The sequence below is a fragment of the Lolium rigidum genome, chromosome 2 (assembly GCF_022539505.1).
Source record: "Lolium rigidum isolate FL_2022 chromosome 2, APGP_CSIRO_Lrig_0.1, whole genome shotgun sequence".
NCBI classification, from domain to species: domain Eukaryota; kingdom Viridiplantae; phylum Streptophyta; class Magnoliopsida; order Poales; family Poaceae; genus Lolium; species Lolium rigidum.
In genome coordinates this window covers 243135285-243155883 of record NC_061509.1, presented here as the reverse complement: position 1 = coordinate 243155883, position 20599 = coordinate 243135285, and the positions used below count along the sequence as shown (strand labels likewise).

Genomic DNA, 20599 nt, shown 5'->3' with positions numbered 1-20599 from the left:
CAACCAAATCTTGATTATATTGTATGCAATTAGTACCGTTGGATTCATATTGAAAAACACTTTCTAACGATGCTTATTTTATATCAACAATCTTTATATATTTTAGGAACTCTTAGTCAAAGAAACAATACGTAAAATTAGTGAGTACACCTTACTATTCATTGGAAGGGAGGGAGTAAGTACTTCTATTAGGTTTTTTAGAGGATATGCTAAAGATGCCCTTTATGTAGTACGCACATACGTGCCGTTTTGCCTCCCTGGTCACATACCCCTTCCATTCTACTACAACCGCGTCTTCTACCCCATCGCCACATGCCACATGCCAGACGGCAGCCCTGCGTTCTTTGTCAGTTTGTCTCCGTGTTATTCCGCGCCGCTCTTTAAAGCTACCATGCAGCTCACTTGCATCATTCCTCGCCTTTTCTCCCAAAGGTCCATGCAAGCCCACGCCGTGGAGGGCGACCCTTCTCCTAATTAATCTCGTATTCGTAGATTTGTTTCTTCTAAGCAGCTGAAATGGCGCTCGAAGCCGTGGTGTTCCCACGGCAGCACCTCGCGTGTGGCACGGACGAGGTGGCTGCGGCGATGTCCATGCACGCGCCGTCGCTAGGCCGCGGCGTTGACGACATTGACGAGTTCGAGGAGAAGGGCGGCGTGGTGCTGCAAGAAGAGGCGGCCAGCGCGACGATGTACATCGCCGGTTCAACCGCATGGGCCGCGGCCGTCGAAGAGCACTGGGACGAGAAGCGCTTCTACCCACCCGTGCCGCCGCCTGCATCGTCCGGCCGCGCCAAGGCCGTCTCCTCCTCGTCGGCAGCGGCCGTGCGGAAAAGGCGGCGGCGCCCGAAGGCGGTGAAGAACCGGGAGGAGACGGAGAGCCAGCGGCGCAACCACATCGCGGTGGAGCGCAACCGGCGGCGCCAGATGAACGACTATCTCTCCGTGCTCCGCTCCGCCATGCCGCCCTCCTACGCGCAGCGGGTACGTACGTACATGCCCCCATTCACTGTGCTTGCAGCTTTACCGGTCATGTCAGCAGTCAGCACTCACCGATGCGCACAGCGCACGGACGGATCGGCTCTCAGCCTCTCAGCACACCGCTCGCTGTCCCCTAGCTTTGCATTGCACTGTCACAGATGTCCAATCCTGGTGCCCCTCGTGGCCATGCCGCCTTGGTTCCATGCGTCACGGAGCGAATCTACTGTGTACTTCCATGGCGAACACGTACGACGTGCCCGCGCGCGCACGCATCGGGCGCCGAATGCTTTGCAATGATTGTCTCGCCGCCTAGCTAATGAATGTGCTGTATACCGTTTGCGGCTGACTGGCAGGGTGACCAGGCGTCGATCGTGGCCGGGGCCATCAACTTCGTCAAGGAGCTGGAGCAGCTGCTGCAGTCGCTGGAGGCCGAGAAGCGGCGGCGCTCACCGCTCCCATCCGCGCCGCCGTTCACTGGATTATTCACATCCCCTCAGTACTCCGCCGGCATTGGCGCCGACTCTGGTGAATCCGAGAACGGCCGCGGGGTTCGGCGAGGCTTGGCGGACGTGGAGGTGGCCGTGGCCGAGAGCCACGCGAACGTGAAGGTGCTGGCGCCGCGGCGGCCGAGGCAGCTGCTGAGGATGGCGGTGGCGATGCAGTGCCTCGGCCTCACCGTGCTCCACCTCAGCGCCACCGCCACCGCCGACCACCTGGTCTTTTACTCCTTCAGCCTCAAGGTGAGCACCAGGCTAATTTGCCACATTTTCGCCATTGATGATTCAGCACGTGCATGACCCTGTTCTCTGATGCAGATGGAGGACGAGTGCCGGCTCACGTCGGTGGACGACATCGCCGCCGCGGTGCACCAGATGGTCCTCGACACCGTCGAGGACCAGCTAGCTAGCTAGTGAGCCGGACGTAGAAATGTCTATGAAGTAACATTAGGCGCGTACGTTACGTGCGACATGTATAATTCACCATTGTCAGAGAACGTAGTGCGTAGCAGTATTCCCCATTGCTTGCGTGCAAGTAAACATGTAGTATCCCGGATCAATCAGGTGGCATCTGGCAGCGGGCGCCAATTATTTGCGCCAGCATGCATGGCTGCGCATCCACACCGGTGGCGCCGTGGCGGACAGCCGCTGGACTGGTCTTCTCCGGTGGGTCACCCGTCGCCGTTCGCAGGATAAGAGCTAGTTTGATATTCGAACTGGCCCGCTCCAATCATTCCGTGATGCGATCACCTGAACCATCATGCATGTATGATGTATGTATGTGTTCCGGCGGCTCGCTTCAGATTTCAGAGTTCAATTACACGGAAAGAACAGTCTGCTGTCTGCAGAATGTGTAGAAAAGCAGAATAAACTCATTGTGCCGATGAATGACCAACCTTGTATTGTAACGTACGTCTGAAGTTCTGAAGACATCTTATAAGTTTTCTAACGTACGTCTGGACTGGCCGCTCCAATCATTTCGTGATGCGATCACCTGAACCATCATGCATGTATGTTATGTGTTCTGGCGGCTCGCTTCAGATTTCAGAGTTTAAGGGCGCGTTTGGTAGCCAGCATGACTTCCCTGCATGACTGGTGCAGCGGGAAGGAGTCCCATGCGTGTCGCAGACGGGCCATGAACCATAAAAACCACGTTGTTTGGTGGCATGCATAGAGTTTTTTCGGCCTCGGAGATTTGGGATCTGCCCATTTGGTAGGTCGGTTTTCAAGCCTCGTAACAGCCCAGAATGGCACCGCTGTTGTTTTGTTGCAACCCAGAAAAGCTTGTGCTAACCTTTTACCTTCGGTGGTGAGGTTACCAGCGATCAACAGCACACACTAGTAGAAAATCTCTCATCAGTACCGGTTCCAGAGGGGCTTTAGTACCGGTTGAGCAACCGGTATTAATTATCCGGCACTAAAGGCCCCCCCCTTTCGTACCGGTTGCTTACGAACCGGTATAAAAGGCCCTCCACGTGGGCCACCAGGAGAGCTCGGGGCCAAGGAGCTTTGGTACCGGTTGGTAATACGAACCGGTACCAAAGGTTCCCACCCGCGAGCGGAATTTGCCAAAATCTTCGCCGCGGCGAGAATTGGTTTTTTAGGGTTTTTGGAGGGGTTTAGGGATATCGGTTTGTTTCATATCGCGTCGATGCACCGTAAACGCGTTTGGGTTTAGGTAGTACATGAAGACCAAGATGATGCATAGCAAGTTGGTGCATATAATATAACACACATGTTATTGCATAAGATCGCAAATTAAGTAGCACTATGCATGAAGATCGATCTTCATGCATAGTGGTACTCTCCGAGGCGTACTCTATATATGTCTATTACATGTAGCATAGTGGTACTCTTCGAGTCAACTATATATGTAACATGTACATCTTCATTCATAGTGGTACTCGCGAGTGGTGGTATGACGTCCCGAAGGAAAAATCCCGCCAATTCCTCGCCTATTGCTATGAAGCGGTCATCGATTGAGAGCTTGTTCCGCTTTCTTGCCAACTATAAAAGAATAAGATACAAATGAATACATGAAACAACTATTACTGAAACTCAGCACAACTTATGATAACAAAACAAATTTGTGAAGATTGTTTTTGTACCTCTTTATTTCTTTCATTATTCGTTCTCTCGTCGACAATTCTGCGGATGTACTCGCAAACGAAGAATCCACAGAGATCGGTCCCCGGAGGTTGTTGCGGGCATTTCTTTACAAGAATATAATTCAATCAAACAATAGTCAAGTATGATAATTAAAAGGTGTGTGGACCTAGGTAGTACTACTTACTTTCGCACGCCATCGCAGCTTCGGTGTCCATTCACGGGACGTATCTTCCTTGATGAAAGTTTGCCATACGCTGCTCGACAAAAGAAAATGCATAAAAGAGTCATCAATTAGTTCAAAGCAGGAAATTAACGAAACAAACCGATAAGAATTAAAATTACCTTCTGAGCATTAAAAAACAAGACACGTATAGTTCCGATTTTTTGCTTAGTGAGTCCAAGACTTCAACTTCTCCAATTTCCATATTGATGACGAGAAGAATAAAGTGAAACCTACGCACGTTTCAATATGTAGTGTCATATATACAAGTCATTAGTTAAAATTTTGACATACGGTGAGCAAAATATAATGTGTTATAAGACAGTAAGACTCACTCGAAGTTGTAAGGCCAAATTATTAGCTTTTTGTCACATTGTCGCTTCAAAAACCTTAGCAAAGTCTGCGGTGTATCCTTGTTATAGAGGGGATTCTCTATGGTTTTAACATGCATTGTGTGCGGGTCAATGAACCCAATGTCTGTGATATCGTCCCTTTTGCATTCGAGCATCTTCGATCCGCATAATATAGCGCACAAAAGATTATAATCTGCGGACAATGAACGACTTCTCAAATTAAATAAATAAATCACTTACGTACAATAACAACCGATGATTGATTTGTCGAGGGCCCGGAGATTGTATAACCGAAAGAGTTCGGCGAAGTCAACGTTCACACAGTACTCCTGGAAGTAGTGCTCTTCCCTAACTCGCACCATGATAGTCTCGATCCCTTCCTTTGAGGCCTTAAGGTAGCACGAATGCAAGTTACGCATACATGTTGGTACCTTCCTGAGATTCTCGACCAAATCTTTTCCTTGAACAAACTGATATGCTCGTTCAGCGAAGGCGTAATCAGTTGCGTCTTGTCGAGAACTTTGAACGGTCTTCCCGTCAAACACCTTGAGAGGGGCGACCGATTGAACGGGTTGTTGTCCGAGCCGGTAGACACTCGTGTATCCCTTTTATCTCCCAGATACCCGATTGAACGGGTTTTGTCGCCTCGATCATCTTGTCATACGACCTTTCAATAGAACGCGCATAGTCAGATGGCGGCGATGGTACAGGGTCATATAGATTGTCAACGGTACGCACAACTTTCACCGGATCTAGTGTCTTCTCGAAAGGTATCTCTGTCACTTTCGGTGCAAACCATTTCTTCAACTCGGCCTGAACGGCCTCCGCGTTTTCCTCTGGAGTTTTTTCCCAAGGTAACTTCTCGCAGGCGGCGGTTGTTTCTCCTTTCTAGCTTTCTTCCTAGGCGGCGTACCGTTCCGCTTAACGGACGCCGTCTTACGTCGCGGAGGATCTCGAGATGGTGGACTCACGCCGGGGTCCCTCTCGGTAGGTGTGGACTTGGCTGCTCACCAGGACTCGCCACCAGGAGGAGTCGATGGCATTTGCTGCTCATGTGTAGGAGTCGGTGGCCTTTGCAAAAGGACGACGTACTTCTTCGGCCATAGGGCGAAACCGTGCTTGACATCGGCCAGTGTCCTCTCATCTTCACCTCTAGGAATATCAAGCTCCACTTTTTCAAAACCCGAAACAACTTCATCCACCCCGACACGAACACAACTAGGTGGAATGGGCATATGATGGTGCATTGCTCCATCTTCACTTGGGTACACATAGCCGACCGCCACCTTAGCAGACGCGGTCCTGATTAACATATGTAGCTCGCAATCTGTCTTCTCCGTGACATAATCCACGGGGTAGCTTCCTCCACATCCGTCAAGATGCGAGGAACCGACACTGCTTCTTCGCTGAGATGGGGCAGCATCGGCTTGTGGATCCCGTAGAAACAGCGGCTGATCGGGTGCCCTCTCGATTTCTCTCAAGAGCCTCCACCCTAGTTAACAATTCCGTTACAATGTCGGCGTCCTTCTTCTTCTTTCGCGAACGGCTTCTATAAGTGTCAGCGCTGTCCGGCCACGCTTCCTTCATGGTGAGACCTGGGCGAGCTCGTACCCGTCCAACATGTTCAGCGTTCCCCGCAGCGAGTGTCGGCTCGTCATTCTCTCGATCGGGAATGTACTCTCCCTTTCCGACCTTTTCAATTGCATCTACAAGCTTCGGTACAATTGCCTCAATTTTTTCCTTCCATTTTCCCTTCGCAACGATCAGCCCCGTCTTTGGGTCCAACCCCGCCCCATGAGCGAACAACCGAACTTGGACCGTTCGGGCCGGTCCCATGTCCGTGGAGTGATTCCATGATCAATCGGTTTATTCTCAAACGCTGTCCACTTCGGAATGGCACTCTTGTAGCCACCGACCCCAAATGATGCGGAAGTTTCTTCTTTGCAGCATTTTCGGTATTTTTCTTCGATCGGGACACAAAAGTAGACGATTTCTTATAATCCTTAAATGCGGCCCGGTGATCTTTTATCTTCACTAGATTATCATCGAATACCTGGATCTTCATTCTTATATTTGTCCCATAAATTTTTCTTGAAGCTCGGAATTGTATGGCCATCTTCTTCAATGTCCATTCCTTGACTTTATTCTTCCGGCCTTCCGTCATGTCTTCCGGTAGGCTGAACTTTGTCGATAGCGTGTCCCAAAGAAATTTTTTCATCGTGTCGTTGACATAACTAGCACCACTCTCCGGGTTCTTCGGCTTATGCCACTCTTGAATGCTGATCGGTACATGGTCCCTAACAATAACTCCGGATTGACTTGTAAATTTGCGGCAAAACTCCTTGGGATGAACTGGTTCACCATTATCCTTGAATGCCGTGAGGGCTAACCTGCCCTCGACCTTCAGCACCCGCGTCGGGCCTCGTTTTGTTCTAACAGACTTGCTCGATGATCCGTAAGGCTAAAAGAAAAAATTATTCGTTAATAAGTGCAATACAAATAAATGAATGCATCTAGGGATGAACACAGACTAATTGATACATAGATATACACCTCGCCGGAGTTTGTGATGGACACTTCATTGTCTTTTCTAACTTGTTCAGACTCAAGTCCCTCGCCAAAATCATTCGTGAAAGTCTTGGTACTCGTTGTCATCTCCATCGTCGGGTTCCGGACCACGGGCACTCTCATAGATCAATTTCTACACCGCTTCTTCCCCTCCTCATCTCGGACGAAGGTGCCGTCCTCCATACCTCAATGACACTACAAAATTAAGAAAGCAATTGTATTTCATTCATCATGTCATGATCATATAACAGATTGCTAGATGGATAACAATTGAAATGAAGAAAGCAAAAAAACCCTAACGGACCGCCACGGCCACGGACACGGTGTTCCCCCTCCTCCTCTCGCTCTTCTCTCTATGTCGCGGCGGCACCGCCACGGACTCGGCACCGCTACAGACCCTAACCCTAACACTCGGCGCTCCTCCTCTCGCTCTTCTCTCTATGTCGCGGCGGCACCGCCACGGACTCGACACCGCTACGGACCCTAACCCTAACACTCGGCGCTCCTACCGCGACACTCGTACACTCGTAGCGCCTGCATCATAATGAACACGCCGGCAACAAACACGCGAGCGACAAGTATTTTTCCACATATAGGCATATACTTTGACCATTTCAACAAACATCTTAATCTGATCCTACATATACTTTGACCATTTCAGCTGAAAGTTGTTCAGAGCAATTTGCTGACTTTTCTGTGAACGTGGATTTTCAGGATTACACGGCGAAGCTGTCGGACTTCGGGCTGGCCAAGAAGGGTCCCAAGGGGGACGACACGCACGTGACGACGCGGGTGATGGGCACGCACGGCTACGCCGCGCCGGAGTACATCATGACGGGCCACCTCACGGCGAAGAGCGACGTGTACAGCTTCGGCGTCGTGCTCCTGGAGCTGCTCACGGGGCGGCGCTCCGTCGACAAGAACCGCCGTGGCCGGGAGCAGAACCTCGTGGACTAGGCGCGCCCCTACCTCCGCCGTGCCGACGGCAGGCTGCACCGCATCATGGACCCCGGCATGGAGTCGCAGTACACCACGCGCGCCGCGCGGGGCGCCGCCGCCGTCGCGCACTCCTGCCTGCAGAGCCTACCCAAGGCGCGCCCACGCATGCGCGACGTCGTGGAGGCGCTCGAGCCCCTGCTCGCGCAAGATGACGATGTGCCCATGGGCCCCTTCGTGTTCACGGTCGGCGGCCGCGCCACAGAGTCCGCGCCCGCGCCCGCGGCGGCAGCAGCGAACGGCGCCGGGGACGACGAGCCACCGTGGCGTCCTCCTTCCTGGACCTCTACAGGAACCATGGCGGGCGGCGACGACGACCATGGCGGACGGCGCGCGTGCGTGGGCGACGGCAACCATGCATGGCGGGCGGCATCAAACGATGCATGGCGGGCGGCATCAAACGATGGCGGGCGGCGCGGCAGCAAAAGATGGCGTGCGGCGCCGGCGACGCATTTCGTCGAACACGCTGAGCGCGAACGCGATGCGGCCGGCGGGGTGGCCGGGGAGCGGACGTCTGCGGCGTCGGCGAGGCTGACGGCGGCGTCGGCGAGGTGGTCTCGCGGTCGCGCGCGCGCGGAGGAGGGGAGAGCGGCGGCGGCGCAGCTTGCCGGAGGAGGAGGGGGAGAGGGGCGGCCGGGCGCGCTCACCTTCGGCTTCCGGCGCGCGGAGGAGGGGAGAGCGGCGGGCGGCGGCGTGGGCGACGGCGACGGCGTGTCGGCGGGCGGCGCCGAAGATGGCGACACGACGTGGGCGACGGCGTGGGCGACGGCGACGGCGTGCGTGGGCGACGGCGACGGCGTGGGCGCGCGGCGGTTTTGCGTCTGAACTGTGTGAAGTGTGGGGTTTGGGCGCGCGGCTAAGTCAAAACGCAGGGGAAACCCCTTTGGTACCGGTTGGTACCACCAACCGGTACGAAAGGTCTTTCGTACCGGTTGGTGGTACCAACCGGTACCAAAGGTTTTTTTTTGTTTTCTTTTTCTTTTTCTTTTGCTGTTTTCTTTTTTCTTTTGCTGTTTTCTTTTCTGTTTCTTTTTACTTTTCTATTTCTTTTTCTTTTCTTTCCTTTTCTTTTCTATTTTTTTCTTTCCTTTTCTTTTCTTTTCTATTTCTTTTTTTACTTTTCTGTTTCTTTTTACTTTTCTGTTTATTTTTCTTTTTCTTTTATTTTCTATTTCTTTTCTTTTTATTATTTTCTATTGCTTTTCTTTTTCTTTTCTATTTTTTTTCTTTCCTTTTCTTTTCTGTTTCTTTTTTACTTTTCTGTTTCTTTTTTACTTTTCTTTTTCTTTTTCTTTTCTTTTCTTTCCTTTTCTTTTCTATTTTTTTTCTTTCCTTTTCTTTTCTATTTCTTTTTTTTCTTTTCTGTTTCTTTTTTACTTTTCTGTTTCTTTTTCTTTTATTTTCTATTTCTTTTCTTTTTATTATTTTCTATTGCTTTTCTTTTTCTTTTCTATTTCTTTTCTTACCTTTTCTTTTATATTTCTTTTCTATTTGTTTTCTTTACTCGCGCCACGACGCCGTCCGCGCGGGAAAGTTTCCCGCCACGTACGACGTCGCGCGGGAAACTTTCCCGCCACGACGACGCGCATGGGAGAAAAAAGGCGGGAAAGAAAGGGCGGGAATAAAATTTTATTACGAGTGAACTCGAATTAAAAGTACATAGCTTAACTGAAAATTAAAGATACATGGCCAAATTCTACTGTTGGAATCATTCAGTCATACTCGTGCCTAGCGCTCGTAGTAGTCGCCACCGTAGTCGTCGTAGTCGCCGTCATCATCGTCGCCGGCATCGGGGTCGCGGTACTCGAACGTCGGCGGGTGAGCACGCGTGGGCCGGGACCGAGGGTAGCGCAGCGGGGGCCACGGTAGGCCATGACGCCCGGAGAGTCCGGCCGCGCCACCACGGCCGACGGCCGGCCTCGTTGAAGTTCGGAGGAGGCGGGCCGCCCTCCTCGTGCTCGGCAGCGCCCTCTCACGCCGATTGATGAAGAAGCTTTCCCAAGTCGGGCTGTAGTCGGGATGCCACCGGGGATTCCTCCGCCGCTCCGGCGTGAGCTCGAAGTAGTAGTGGTTCGTGATGGCCATCTCGCGCGCCACACCTAGAGGGACCGGAGGGACCGGTACGCCTCCGACGCTTAGCAACCAGCCGGTCGGGACGCGGTAGCCCGGCGGGCAGGGGTAGTTCGAGGCGCAAAGCGCCTCCGCCTCCCGGGGTGTTAGAGATGCGATGGAAGCCATGGGAGAGAATGATGAGGTTTGCAGATATGAGTCTAGATGTGATATGTAAATGGTGGCCAAGCCTACATATATATAGTGAAAAAATGGCGGGAAGACAGAGGCGGGAACCGGTGGAAAGCGCGGGAAGAAAATAGGCGGGAAGATAGAGGCAAACCTTTAGTACCGGTTGGTGGGTGCAACCGGTACTAAAGCTGTCGGCAGGATAAGGACGCCCTGCTCGATGAGATAAAGTATGTAGCGCACGACGCCCTGTCGGTGGGATAAGGACGCGTGGGTAACCTTTAGTACCGGTTGGTGGGTGCAACCGGTACTAAAGCTGTCGGTGGGATAAGGACGCTCTGCTCGATGAGCTAAAGTATGTAGCGCACGATGCCCTGTCGGAGGAAGAAGAAGACAAAGTAGAAGCGGCGCCGTGCCTATAAAAGGAGCATCGATACACCATGGGAAGCAGCTCAACAAGCCAACATGGATGGAGAGTTTCATCACCAAGGATGGAGGAAATGGTTGGGAAATCTCCCGTGGCGGAACTTGTCGAAGATGCCCTTGGTGCACACGCCCTATGGCATCTTCGGAAGTTCCGCCTCGGAAATTTTTCCCTGCAAGCCCGTGGAAGACTCCATCGATCTCCTCTAACAATGTTGGGGAAAGGGTTGGGAAATCTCCCGTGGCGGAACTTGTCGAAGATGCCCTTGGTGCACACGCCCTATGGCATCTTCGGAAGTTCCGCCTGGAAATTTTTTCCCGCAAGCCCGTGGAAGACTCCATCTCCTCTAACAATGTTGGGGAAAGGGTTGGGAAATCTCCCGTGGCGGAACTTCTCGAATATGCCCTTGGTGCACATGCCCTATATATGGCATATTCGGAAGTTCCGCCTCGGAAAAATTTCCCTGCAAGCCCGTGAATTAACTATTAAAACAAGCCAACCATCTCCATTGTTAATATCTTACATACAGTAACATCATTACACAAAAGTGATTTCCATATTGAGATACACAAGTTATGATCCCTATATGTAGCTAGCTAGTCTTCTGAGTTTTCTTCGCCCGTTTCCCTTTCTTCTTACTGCGACGCAACCATGGACAATCTTCATTGTTTAAGATGATGCTTGGGTCAATTTTTACCTTGAAGGGTGGAATATCGTCAAACTTATTATAATCTTCTCGACATGTCTGTCTTGTCCTCTACTCCCACGATGTTTCTTTTTCCGAAAGAACTATGTGCCGCTTTGGCTCATCGTATGATGTGTCCTCTTGCCTTTCTTTTCTTTTTTTCGGTTTGCTAGACATATCCTTCACATAAAAAACCCGAGCCACTTCACCGGCTAGGACGAATGGTTCGGTGTCGTACCCTAGATTCTTGAAATCCACCGTAGTCATTCCGTACTGCGGGTCTACCTCGTACCCCGTCTTTCAAGGTTGAACCATTTACACCGGAACAAAGGGACCTTGAAATTAGGTCCATAGTCAAGTTCCCATATCTCCTCTATGTACCCATAATATGTGACCTTGTTCCCATTGCCATCTTCTCGCATCAAAGCGGACACCACTCTTTTGGTTGGTGCTCTTTTTGTCTTGGGCGAAAGTGTAAAATGTGTTCCCATTAATCTCGTACCCTTGAAAAGTCGATATAGTAGAAGATGGTTGCTTGGCCAACAAGTACAGCTGCTCGTCATCGGTGACATTCATGAGACGTGTTTGCAACCAACCGCCGAAAGTCTTCATGTGTTCTCCATCAATCCAATCTTCACGTTGCTCCGGGTATTTAGAGCGTAAGATCTCCTTGTGTTCCTCTTTGTACGGAGCCACCAAGATGGAATTATGTAGAACCGTGTAGTGTGCTTGAGTGAAAGAATGTCCGTCCATACACGTTGCTGATTTCTTTCCTAGCGTGCCTTTTCCACGCAGTCTCCCCTCATAGCGCGATTCAGGAACACCGATCGGCTTAAGGTCGGGAATAAAGTCAACACAAAACTCAATGACCTCCTCTCGTTCCATAGCCCTTGGAGATGCTTCCTTCGGCCTAGCACGGTTATGAACGTACTTCTTTAAGACTCCCATGAATCTCTCAAAGGGGAACATGTTGTGTAGAAATACAGGACCGAGAACGCCAATCTCTTCGACCAGGTGAACTAGGAGATGTGTCATAATATTGAAGAAGGATGGTGGGAACACCAACTCGAAGCCGACTAGACATTGGACCACATCCTTCGTAAATTTTGTAGAGTAAGTGGATTGATCACCTTCCGAGAAATTGCATTGAGGAACGCACATAGCTTCACAATGGGTACTCGAACATTTTCCGGAAGAAGCCCCTCAATGCAACCGGAAGTAATTGTGTCATAATCACGTGGCGCTCATGAGACTTTAGGTTTTGAAACTTTTTCTCCGACATGTTTATTATTCCCTTTATATTTGACGAGAAGCCGGACGGGACCTTGATGCTACTCGGGACTTCAAAAAAGATCTCCTTCTCCTCTTTGGTAAGAGCATAGCCGGCAGGACCTTGATACTTCTCCGGATTCAGTGTTGTTTCCTTCGTGGATACTTTGCTCGGTCCCGCCGTGCATCCGGTGTATCTTTTGTCTTCCCATACACGCCCAAGAAGTTTAGCAGGTTCACGCAAAGATTTTTCGTCACGTGCATCACGTCGATTGCAGAGTGAACCTCTAAGAATTTCCAGTAGGGTAGCTCCCAAAATATCGACTTCTTCTTCCACATGGGTACGTGTCCGTCAACATCATGCGGAACAGATTGTCCGCCGGGACCCTTTCCAAAGATCACTTTTAAATCCTTGACCATATCATATATAACTTCCCCATTAGGGCGGGTAGGCTTCGTTCGGTTATCCGCCTCACCTCCGAAATGCTTTCCTCTCTTTCTTACGTGATGTTGTTTTGGAAGAAATCGACGATGCCCCGTGTACACATTCTTGTTTCCCAAATAATTACTCGTCGGCCTCACCTAAACAAGTGTGTGCATGCATTGTATCCCTTGTTTGACCGCCCTGAAATGTTACCAAGAGCAGGCCAATCATTGATGGTTACAAATAACAACGCTCGTAGGTTAAATTCCTTTTGTTCGTGCTCATCCCACACAGGTACACCTTCGTCACGCCACAACTCTAAAAGTTCTTCAACCAATGGCCTCAGGTACACATCAATGTCGTTGCTGGGTTGCTTCGGGCCCTGGATGAGCACTGGCATCATAATGAACTTCCGCTTCATGCACAACCAAGGAGGAAGGTTATAGATACATAGAGTCACCGGCCAGGTGCTAGGACCGGAGCTCTGCTCCCGAAAGGATTAAAGCCATCTGTACTTAGACCAAATCTTAAGTTCCTTGCATCATCTGAAAATGACTTGAACTCTCTGCCGATTTTTCTCCACTGCGACCCGTCAGCGGGGTGTCTCAGCATCACATCTTTCTTACGGTCCTCTTTGTGCCATCCAACTTGGCATGCTCTTTGTTCTGGAACAAACGTTTCAACCGTGGTATTATAGGAGCATACCACATCACCTTCGCAGGAACCCTCTTCCCGGGGGTGGACTCACCCTCAACATCGCCGAGGTCATCTCGCCCGATCTTATACCTCAATGCACTACATACCGGGCATGCATTCAAATTCTCGTACTCCCCGCGGTAGAGGATGCGATCATTGATGCATGCATGTATCTTCCGCACCTCTAATCCTAGAGGGCGGACAACCTTCTTTGCTTCGTACGTGCTAGAGGGCAACATGTTCTCCCCCGGAAGCATCTTCTTTATTATTTTCAGCAACTTTTCAAATCCCTTGTCGAAGTACCATTCTCTCGCCTTCCACCGCAGCAATTCCAGCGTGGTACCCAGCTTTTTCTCGACCATTTTCGCAATTTGGGTACAACAGTTTGTTGTGATCCTCTAACATTTTCTCCAACTTCAACCTCTCCTTTTCATTTCCGCAGCTTCATCTTCGCATCAAGAATGGCCCGACCCAAATCGTCATCCGGGTCATCAAAAATCGGCTCATCGAAAATGGGCTCTTCTTCAGCTTCGTCTTCCCCCATTCTACTACCACCGTCTTCGATGAATAAGGGATAGTTGTCACTATCCTCTTCTTCTTCGTTGTCTTCCAATATAACCCCTCTTTCTCCGTGCTTGGTCCAACAATTATAGCCGGGCATGAAACCATTCTCCAGCAGGTGGACGTGAAGGGTCTTCGAGGTAGAGTAATCCTTCATATTCTTACGGGAACTACATGGACAATACATGAAACCATTCGACCGCCTGTTTGCCTCAGCCACGTTGAGAAAATAATGCATGCCGCAATGAACTCGGGATGGCACCGGTCACCGTACATCCATTGTCGACTCATCCGCATTTTATATGTATATCAAAAATCATTAAAATCACAACATCATGGATATATGAGTGACCAACTTAATTAATATTCAAGTTCATCACATAAAACTAATTGTTTTTTATAAAAGAAGAGGGGCTCACCGAGGTGGTACCGTGCCGGCTAGGGGACGACGCTGGCGATCGACAGCGGTAAGGACGGGGATGATACTAATTAAAACCTACAAAACATACCATAATTTCAGCTCAAATTGCATATAAAAAAATAAAATCACTAACTTAATTAGGCATTTCATCGAACACCTTGCTTGCACTACAAAAATAGTACGAGTTAAAACTACCAAAGAACTGAGCTAAATTAGGAACGCCGGAAGGAAGGATGATATTGCTAACCCTTGGATAGATGTATGCCGTTAATCTTGTTAAAATGGTGGAGAAAAATAAAGATTATTGGAGTGTGAGAGGTGGAGAAAAATTTAGAGTGTGAGGAAGAAGAGAAAAATGAGAGCCAGGGGGCTCGGGAAGGGATCTGGGCGATTTGATATAGCTGGGTACCCTTTGGTACCGGTTTGTGTTACGAACCGGTACCAAAGGTCCAGCCCGGGCCCCACCACGCGTCTGAATTTTGGCTGAAGACCTTTCGTACCAGTTCCTAACATGAACCGGTACGAAAGCTCCTCACGAACCGGTACCAAATCTCCTCGCCCGCCAGAGCCCTTGAACCGGTGCAGATGACCCCATTGGTACCGGTTCGTAAGGGAACCGGTACCAATGGCTTAGATGGATGAGAGGTTTTCTACTAGTGACAATGAAGAATACAGTTCACAATTCAGACAAACTTAGCAGTGATAATAGTTCAAACACGTTCATAGTTGACGACACAGGACGATCATAGTTCAGGACACAATACGATCATAGTTCAGGACACACCATAGACGATCATAGTTGAACAAGACGACTGGAACATCAAGCACACACAGACCAGGAGCTTCAGACATGACTTTGGAAGACGACACATCTGGTGGCGTCGCCATGGTAACGACACATGGTCATCACCTCAGTGCAGGTGTAGTCGAAGATGACCACATTGTACTGGAAGGTGGACACCTTCTTGAAGACGAGGAACTGGCCTATCTGAAGCTGATGAGCGACGGCGAAGGCCGCCTGATACGTCTCCGACGTATCAATAATTTCTTATGTTCCATGCCACATTATTGATGTTATCTACATGTTTTATGCACACTTTATGTCATATTCGTATATTTTCTGGAACTAACCTATTAACAAGATGCCGAAGTGCCGCTTCGTTTTCTCGCTGTTTTTGGTTTCGTAAATCCTAGTAACGAAATATTCTCGAAATCGGACGAAATCAACGCCCATGTTCCTATTTTGCCCGGAAGCATCCAGAACACCCGAGAGCCGCCAGAGAGGGGGCACTGGGCCCCCAGACCATAGGCCGGCGCGGCCAGGGGGGGCCCGCGCCACCCTATGGTGTGGGCACCCCTTCGACCCTCTGGCGCCGCCTCTCCGCCTATTTAAAGCCTCCGTCGCGAAAACCCTGATGCGTTCGACGAAACCCACAGAAACCTTCCAGAGCCGCCGCCATCGCGAAGCCAAGATCCGGGGGACAGGAGTCTCCGTTCCGGCACGCCGCCGGAACGGGGAAGTGCCCCGGAAGGCTTCTCCATCGACACCGCTGCCATCTCCACCGCCATCTTCATCACCGCTCGCTGCTCCCATGAGGAGGGAGTAGTTCTCCATCGAGGCTCGGGGCTGTACCGGTAGCTATGTGGTTCATCTCTCTCCTATGTACTTCAATACAATAATCTCATGAGCTGCCTTACATGATTGAGATTCATATGATGATGCTTGTAATCTAGATGTCGTTATGCTAGTCAAGTGAATTTTACTCATGTGATCTCCGGAGACTCCTTGTCCCACGTGTGTAAAGGTGACGAGTGTGTGCACCGTGTGGGTCTCTTAGGCTATATTTCACGTAATACTTATTCACCGTTATGAATGGCATAGTGAAGTGCTTATTTATATCTCTTTATGATTGCAATGTATTTTGTATCACAATTTATCTATGTGCTACTCTAGCAATGTTATTAAAGTAGTTTTATTCCTCCTACACGGTGTAATGGTGACAAGTGTGTGCATCCGTGTTAGTACTTGGTTTATGCTATGATCATGATCTCTTGTAGATTGCGAAGTTAACTATTGCTATGACAGTATTGATGTGATCTATTCCTCCTACATATGCATGAAGGTGACAGTGTGCATGCTATGTTAGTACTTGGTTTAGTCGAATTGATCTTTCATGCACTCTAAGGTTATTTAAATATGAACATTGAATTGTGGAGCTTGTTAACTCCGGCATTGAGGGTTCGTGTAATCCTACGCAATGTGTTCATCATCCAACAAGAGTGTAGAGTATGCATTTATCTATTCTCGTTATGTGATCAATGTTGAGAGTGTCCACTAGTGAAAGTCTAATCCCTAGGCCTTGTTCCTAAATACTGCTGCGTCACTACTGCTTGTTTACTGTTTCACTGTGTTACTACTGCTGCAATACTACCACCATCAACTACACGCCAGACAAGCTATTTTCTAGCACCGTTGCTACTGCTCATATATATTCATACCACCTGTATTTCACTATCTCTTCGCCGAACTAGTACACCTATTAGGTGTGTTGGGGACACAAGAGACTTCTTGCTTTGTGGTTGTAGGGTTGCATGAGAGGGATATCTTTGACCTCTTCCTCCCTGAGTTCGATAAACCTTGGGTGATCCACTTAAGGGAAAACTTGCTGCTGTTCTACAAACCTCTCGCTCTTGGAGGCCCAACACTCGTCTACAGGAAAAGGAGGGGAAGTAGACATCAAGCTATTTTCACGGCGCCGTTGCCGGGGAGGAAAGGTAAAAGGTACTCACACTCCGAATCTCGGCTACTAAGCTATTTTCGCCGTTGTAAGTACTCGAAGCTATTTCCTTTAGATCCTGCAATTGCATCTTTTTGTTTCTTGTTTACACTAGTTTGGCATAATGGACAAGAATGAGCTTCTTATTCTATTTCCTGATTTAAAACATGGATTGTTTGATGCGAAAATTAAAAAACCTATGGAATCTTATTTGCATGCCGGTAGTAATATTAGTATGAACGCTTTGAACACCATTGTTGATAATGATATAGAAAGTTCTAAGCTTGGGGAAGCTGGTTTTCATGATCTTTTTAGTCCCCCAAGCATTGAGGAGAAAATTTTCTTTGATGATACTTTGCCTCCTATTTATGATGATTATAATGATATTGGTCTTTTAGTGCCGCCTACTATGGAGAGTAATTTTTATGATGATAATACTATGCCTCCTACACTTGATGAGAATAATAATGATAGCTACTTTGTTGAATTTGCTCCTACTACAATTAATAAGAATAACTATGCTTATGTTGGGAGTAGTAATAATTTTATGCATGAGACTTATGATAAGAATGCTTTATGATAGTTATATTGTTGAGTTTGCTCATGACATTACTGAAAGTTATTATGAGAGAGGAAAATATGGTTGTAGAAATTTTCATGTTACTAAAACACCTCTCTATGTGCTGAAATTTTTGAAGCTATACTTGTTTTATCTTCCTATGCTTGTTACTTTGCTTTTCATGAACTTGTTTATTTACAAGATTCCTATGCATAGGAAGCATGTTAGACTTAAATGTGTTTTGAATTTGCCTCTGGATGCTCTCTTTCGCTTCAACTACTATTTCTTATGAGTGCATCATTAAAACAGCTGAGCCCATCTTAATGGCTATAAAGAAAGAACTTCTTGGGATATAACCCATGTGTTATTTTGCTACAGTACTTTGTTTTATATTTGTGTCTTGGAAGTTGTTTACTACTGTAGCAACCTCTCCTTATCTTAGTTTAGTGTTTTGTTGTGCCAAGTAAAGTCTTTGATAGAAAAGTTCATACTAGATTTGGATTACTGCGCAGTTTCAGATTTCTTTGCTATCACGAATCTGGGCCTAATTCTCTGTAGGTAACTCAGAAAATTATGCCAATTTACGTGAGTGATCCTCAGATATGTACGCAACTTTCATTCAATTTGAGCATTTTCATCTGAGCAAGTCTGGTGCCATTTTAAAATTCGTCTTTACGGACTGTTCTGCTTTTGACAGATTCTGCCTTTTATTTCGCATTGCTTCTTTCGCCGTGTTGGTTGGATTTCTTTGTTCCATTACCTTCCAAGTAGCTTTGAGCAATGTCCGAAGTGTTAAGAATGATTGTGTTACCTCTGAACGTGTGAGTTTTTGATTATGCACTAACCCTCTAATGAGTTTGCTTTGAGTTTGGTGTGGAGGAAGTTTTCAAGGGTCAAGAGAGGAGGATGATATACTATGATCAAGAAGAGCGAAAAGTCTAAGCTTGGGGATGCCCCGGTGGTTCATCCCTGCATATTTCAAGAAGACTCAAGCATCTAAACTTGGGGATGCCCAAGGCATCCCCTTCTTCATCGACAAATTATCAGGTTCCTTCTCTTGAAACTATATTTTTATTCGGTCACATCTTATGTACTTTACTTGGAGCGTCTGTTTGTTTTTGTTTTTGTTTGTGTTTGAATAAATTGGATTACATCATGCTTGTGTGGGAGAGAGACACGCTCCGCTGGTTCGTATGAACACATGTGTTCTTAGCTCATAATATTCATGGCGAAGTTTTCTCTTCGTTAAATTGTTATATGGTTGGAATTGGAAAATGATACATGTAGTAATTGCTATAAATGTCTTGGGTAATGAGATACTTGGCAATTGTTGTGCTCATGTTTAAGCTCTTGCATCATATGCTTTGCACCCATTAATGAAGAAATACATAGAGCATGCTAAAATTTGGTTTGCATATTTGGTCTCTCTAAAGTCTAGATAATTTCTAGTATTGAGTTTGAACAACAAGGAAGACGGTGTAGAGTCTTATAATGTATTCAATATGTCTTTTATGTGAGTTTTGCTGTACTAGTTCATCCTTGTGTTTGTTTCAAATAACCTTGCTAGCCTAAAACTTGTATCGAGAGGGAATACTTCTCATGCATCCAAAATCCTTGAGCCAACCACTATGCCATTTGTGTCCACCATACCTACCTACTACATGGTATTTTCTGCCATTCCAAGTAAATACTTCGTGTGCTACCTTTAAACAATTCAAAATGCTTCTTAATTTGTGTCAATGTTTTATAGCTCATGAGGAAGTATGTGGTGTTTTATCTTTCGATCTTGTCATTTACTTTTGACAGACTTTCACAATGGACTAGTGGCTTCATCCGCTTATCCAATAATTTTGCAAAAAGAGCCGGCAATGGGGTTCCCAGCCCCAATTAATTACAACTTGCATTAATAATTCTCTTCACATGTTTTGCTCGATTCATCAGCAAGCAACTTAATTTTGCAAATAGACACTCCTCCATGGTATGAGATTGATGGTAGGCACCCGAGGATTCGGTTAGCCATGGCTTGTGTAAGCAAAGGTTGGGAGGAGTGTCACCCATAAATAAATAAAAACTAAAATACATGTGTAAAGAAAAGAGAAGAGGGATGATCTACCTTGCTGGTAGAGATAACGTCCTTCATGGGAGCCGCTCTTGAAAGTCTGGTTGGCGAGGTAGTTAGAGTACCCATTACCATTCGTTGACAACAACAAACACCTCTCAAAACTTTACTTTTATGCTCTCTATATGATTTTAAAACTTGAAAAGCTCTAGCACATGATTTATCCCCGCTTCCCTCCGCGAAGGGCCATTCTTTTACTTTTATTGTTGAGTCGGTTCACCTATTTCTCTCCACCTCAAGAAGCAAACACTTGTGTGAACTGTGCATTGATTCCTACATACTTGCATATTGCACTTGTTATATTACTTTGCATTGACAACTATCCATGAGATATACATGTTACAAGTTGAAAGCAACCGCTGAAACTTCATCTTCCTTTGTGTTGCTTCAATACCTTTACTTTGAATTATTGCTTTATGAGTTAACTCTTATGCAAGACTTATTGATGCTTGTCTTGAAGTGCTATTCATGAAAAGTCTTTGCTTTATGATTCACTTGTTTACTCATGTCATTACCATTGTTTTGATTGCTGCATTCACTACATATGCTTTACAAATAGTATGATCAAGGTTATGATGGCATGTCACTCCAGAAATTATCTTTGTTATCGTTTTACCTGCTCGGGACGAGCAGAACTAAGCTTGGGGATGCTGATACGTCTCCGACGTATCGATAATTTCTTATGTTCCATGCCACATTATTGAT

The 20599-nt window shown here is 47.5% G+C and overlaps 1 protein-coding gene across 1 annotated transcript; it reads left to right on the top strand.

The window, feature by feature from the left end:
- Positions 1–516: 516 nt before the first annotated feature.
- Positions 517–1907, top strand: LOC124690717 (transcription factor bHLH94-like). The gene is made up of 3 exons (XM_047224069.1): positions 517–981; positions 1332–1718; positions 1794–1907. The coding sequence occupies exons 1-3, from the start codon at positions 517–519 to the stop codon at positions 1887–1889; spliced, it is 948 nt and encodes a 315-aa protein (XP_047080025.1). The 3' UTR covers positions 1890–1907.
- The last annotated feature ends 18692 nt before the right edge of the window (positions 1908–20599 follow it).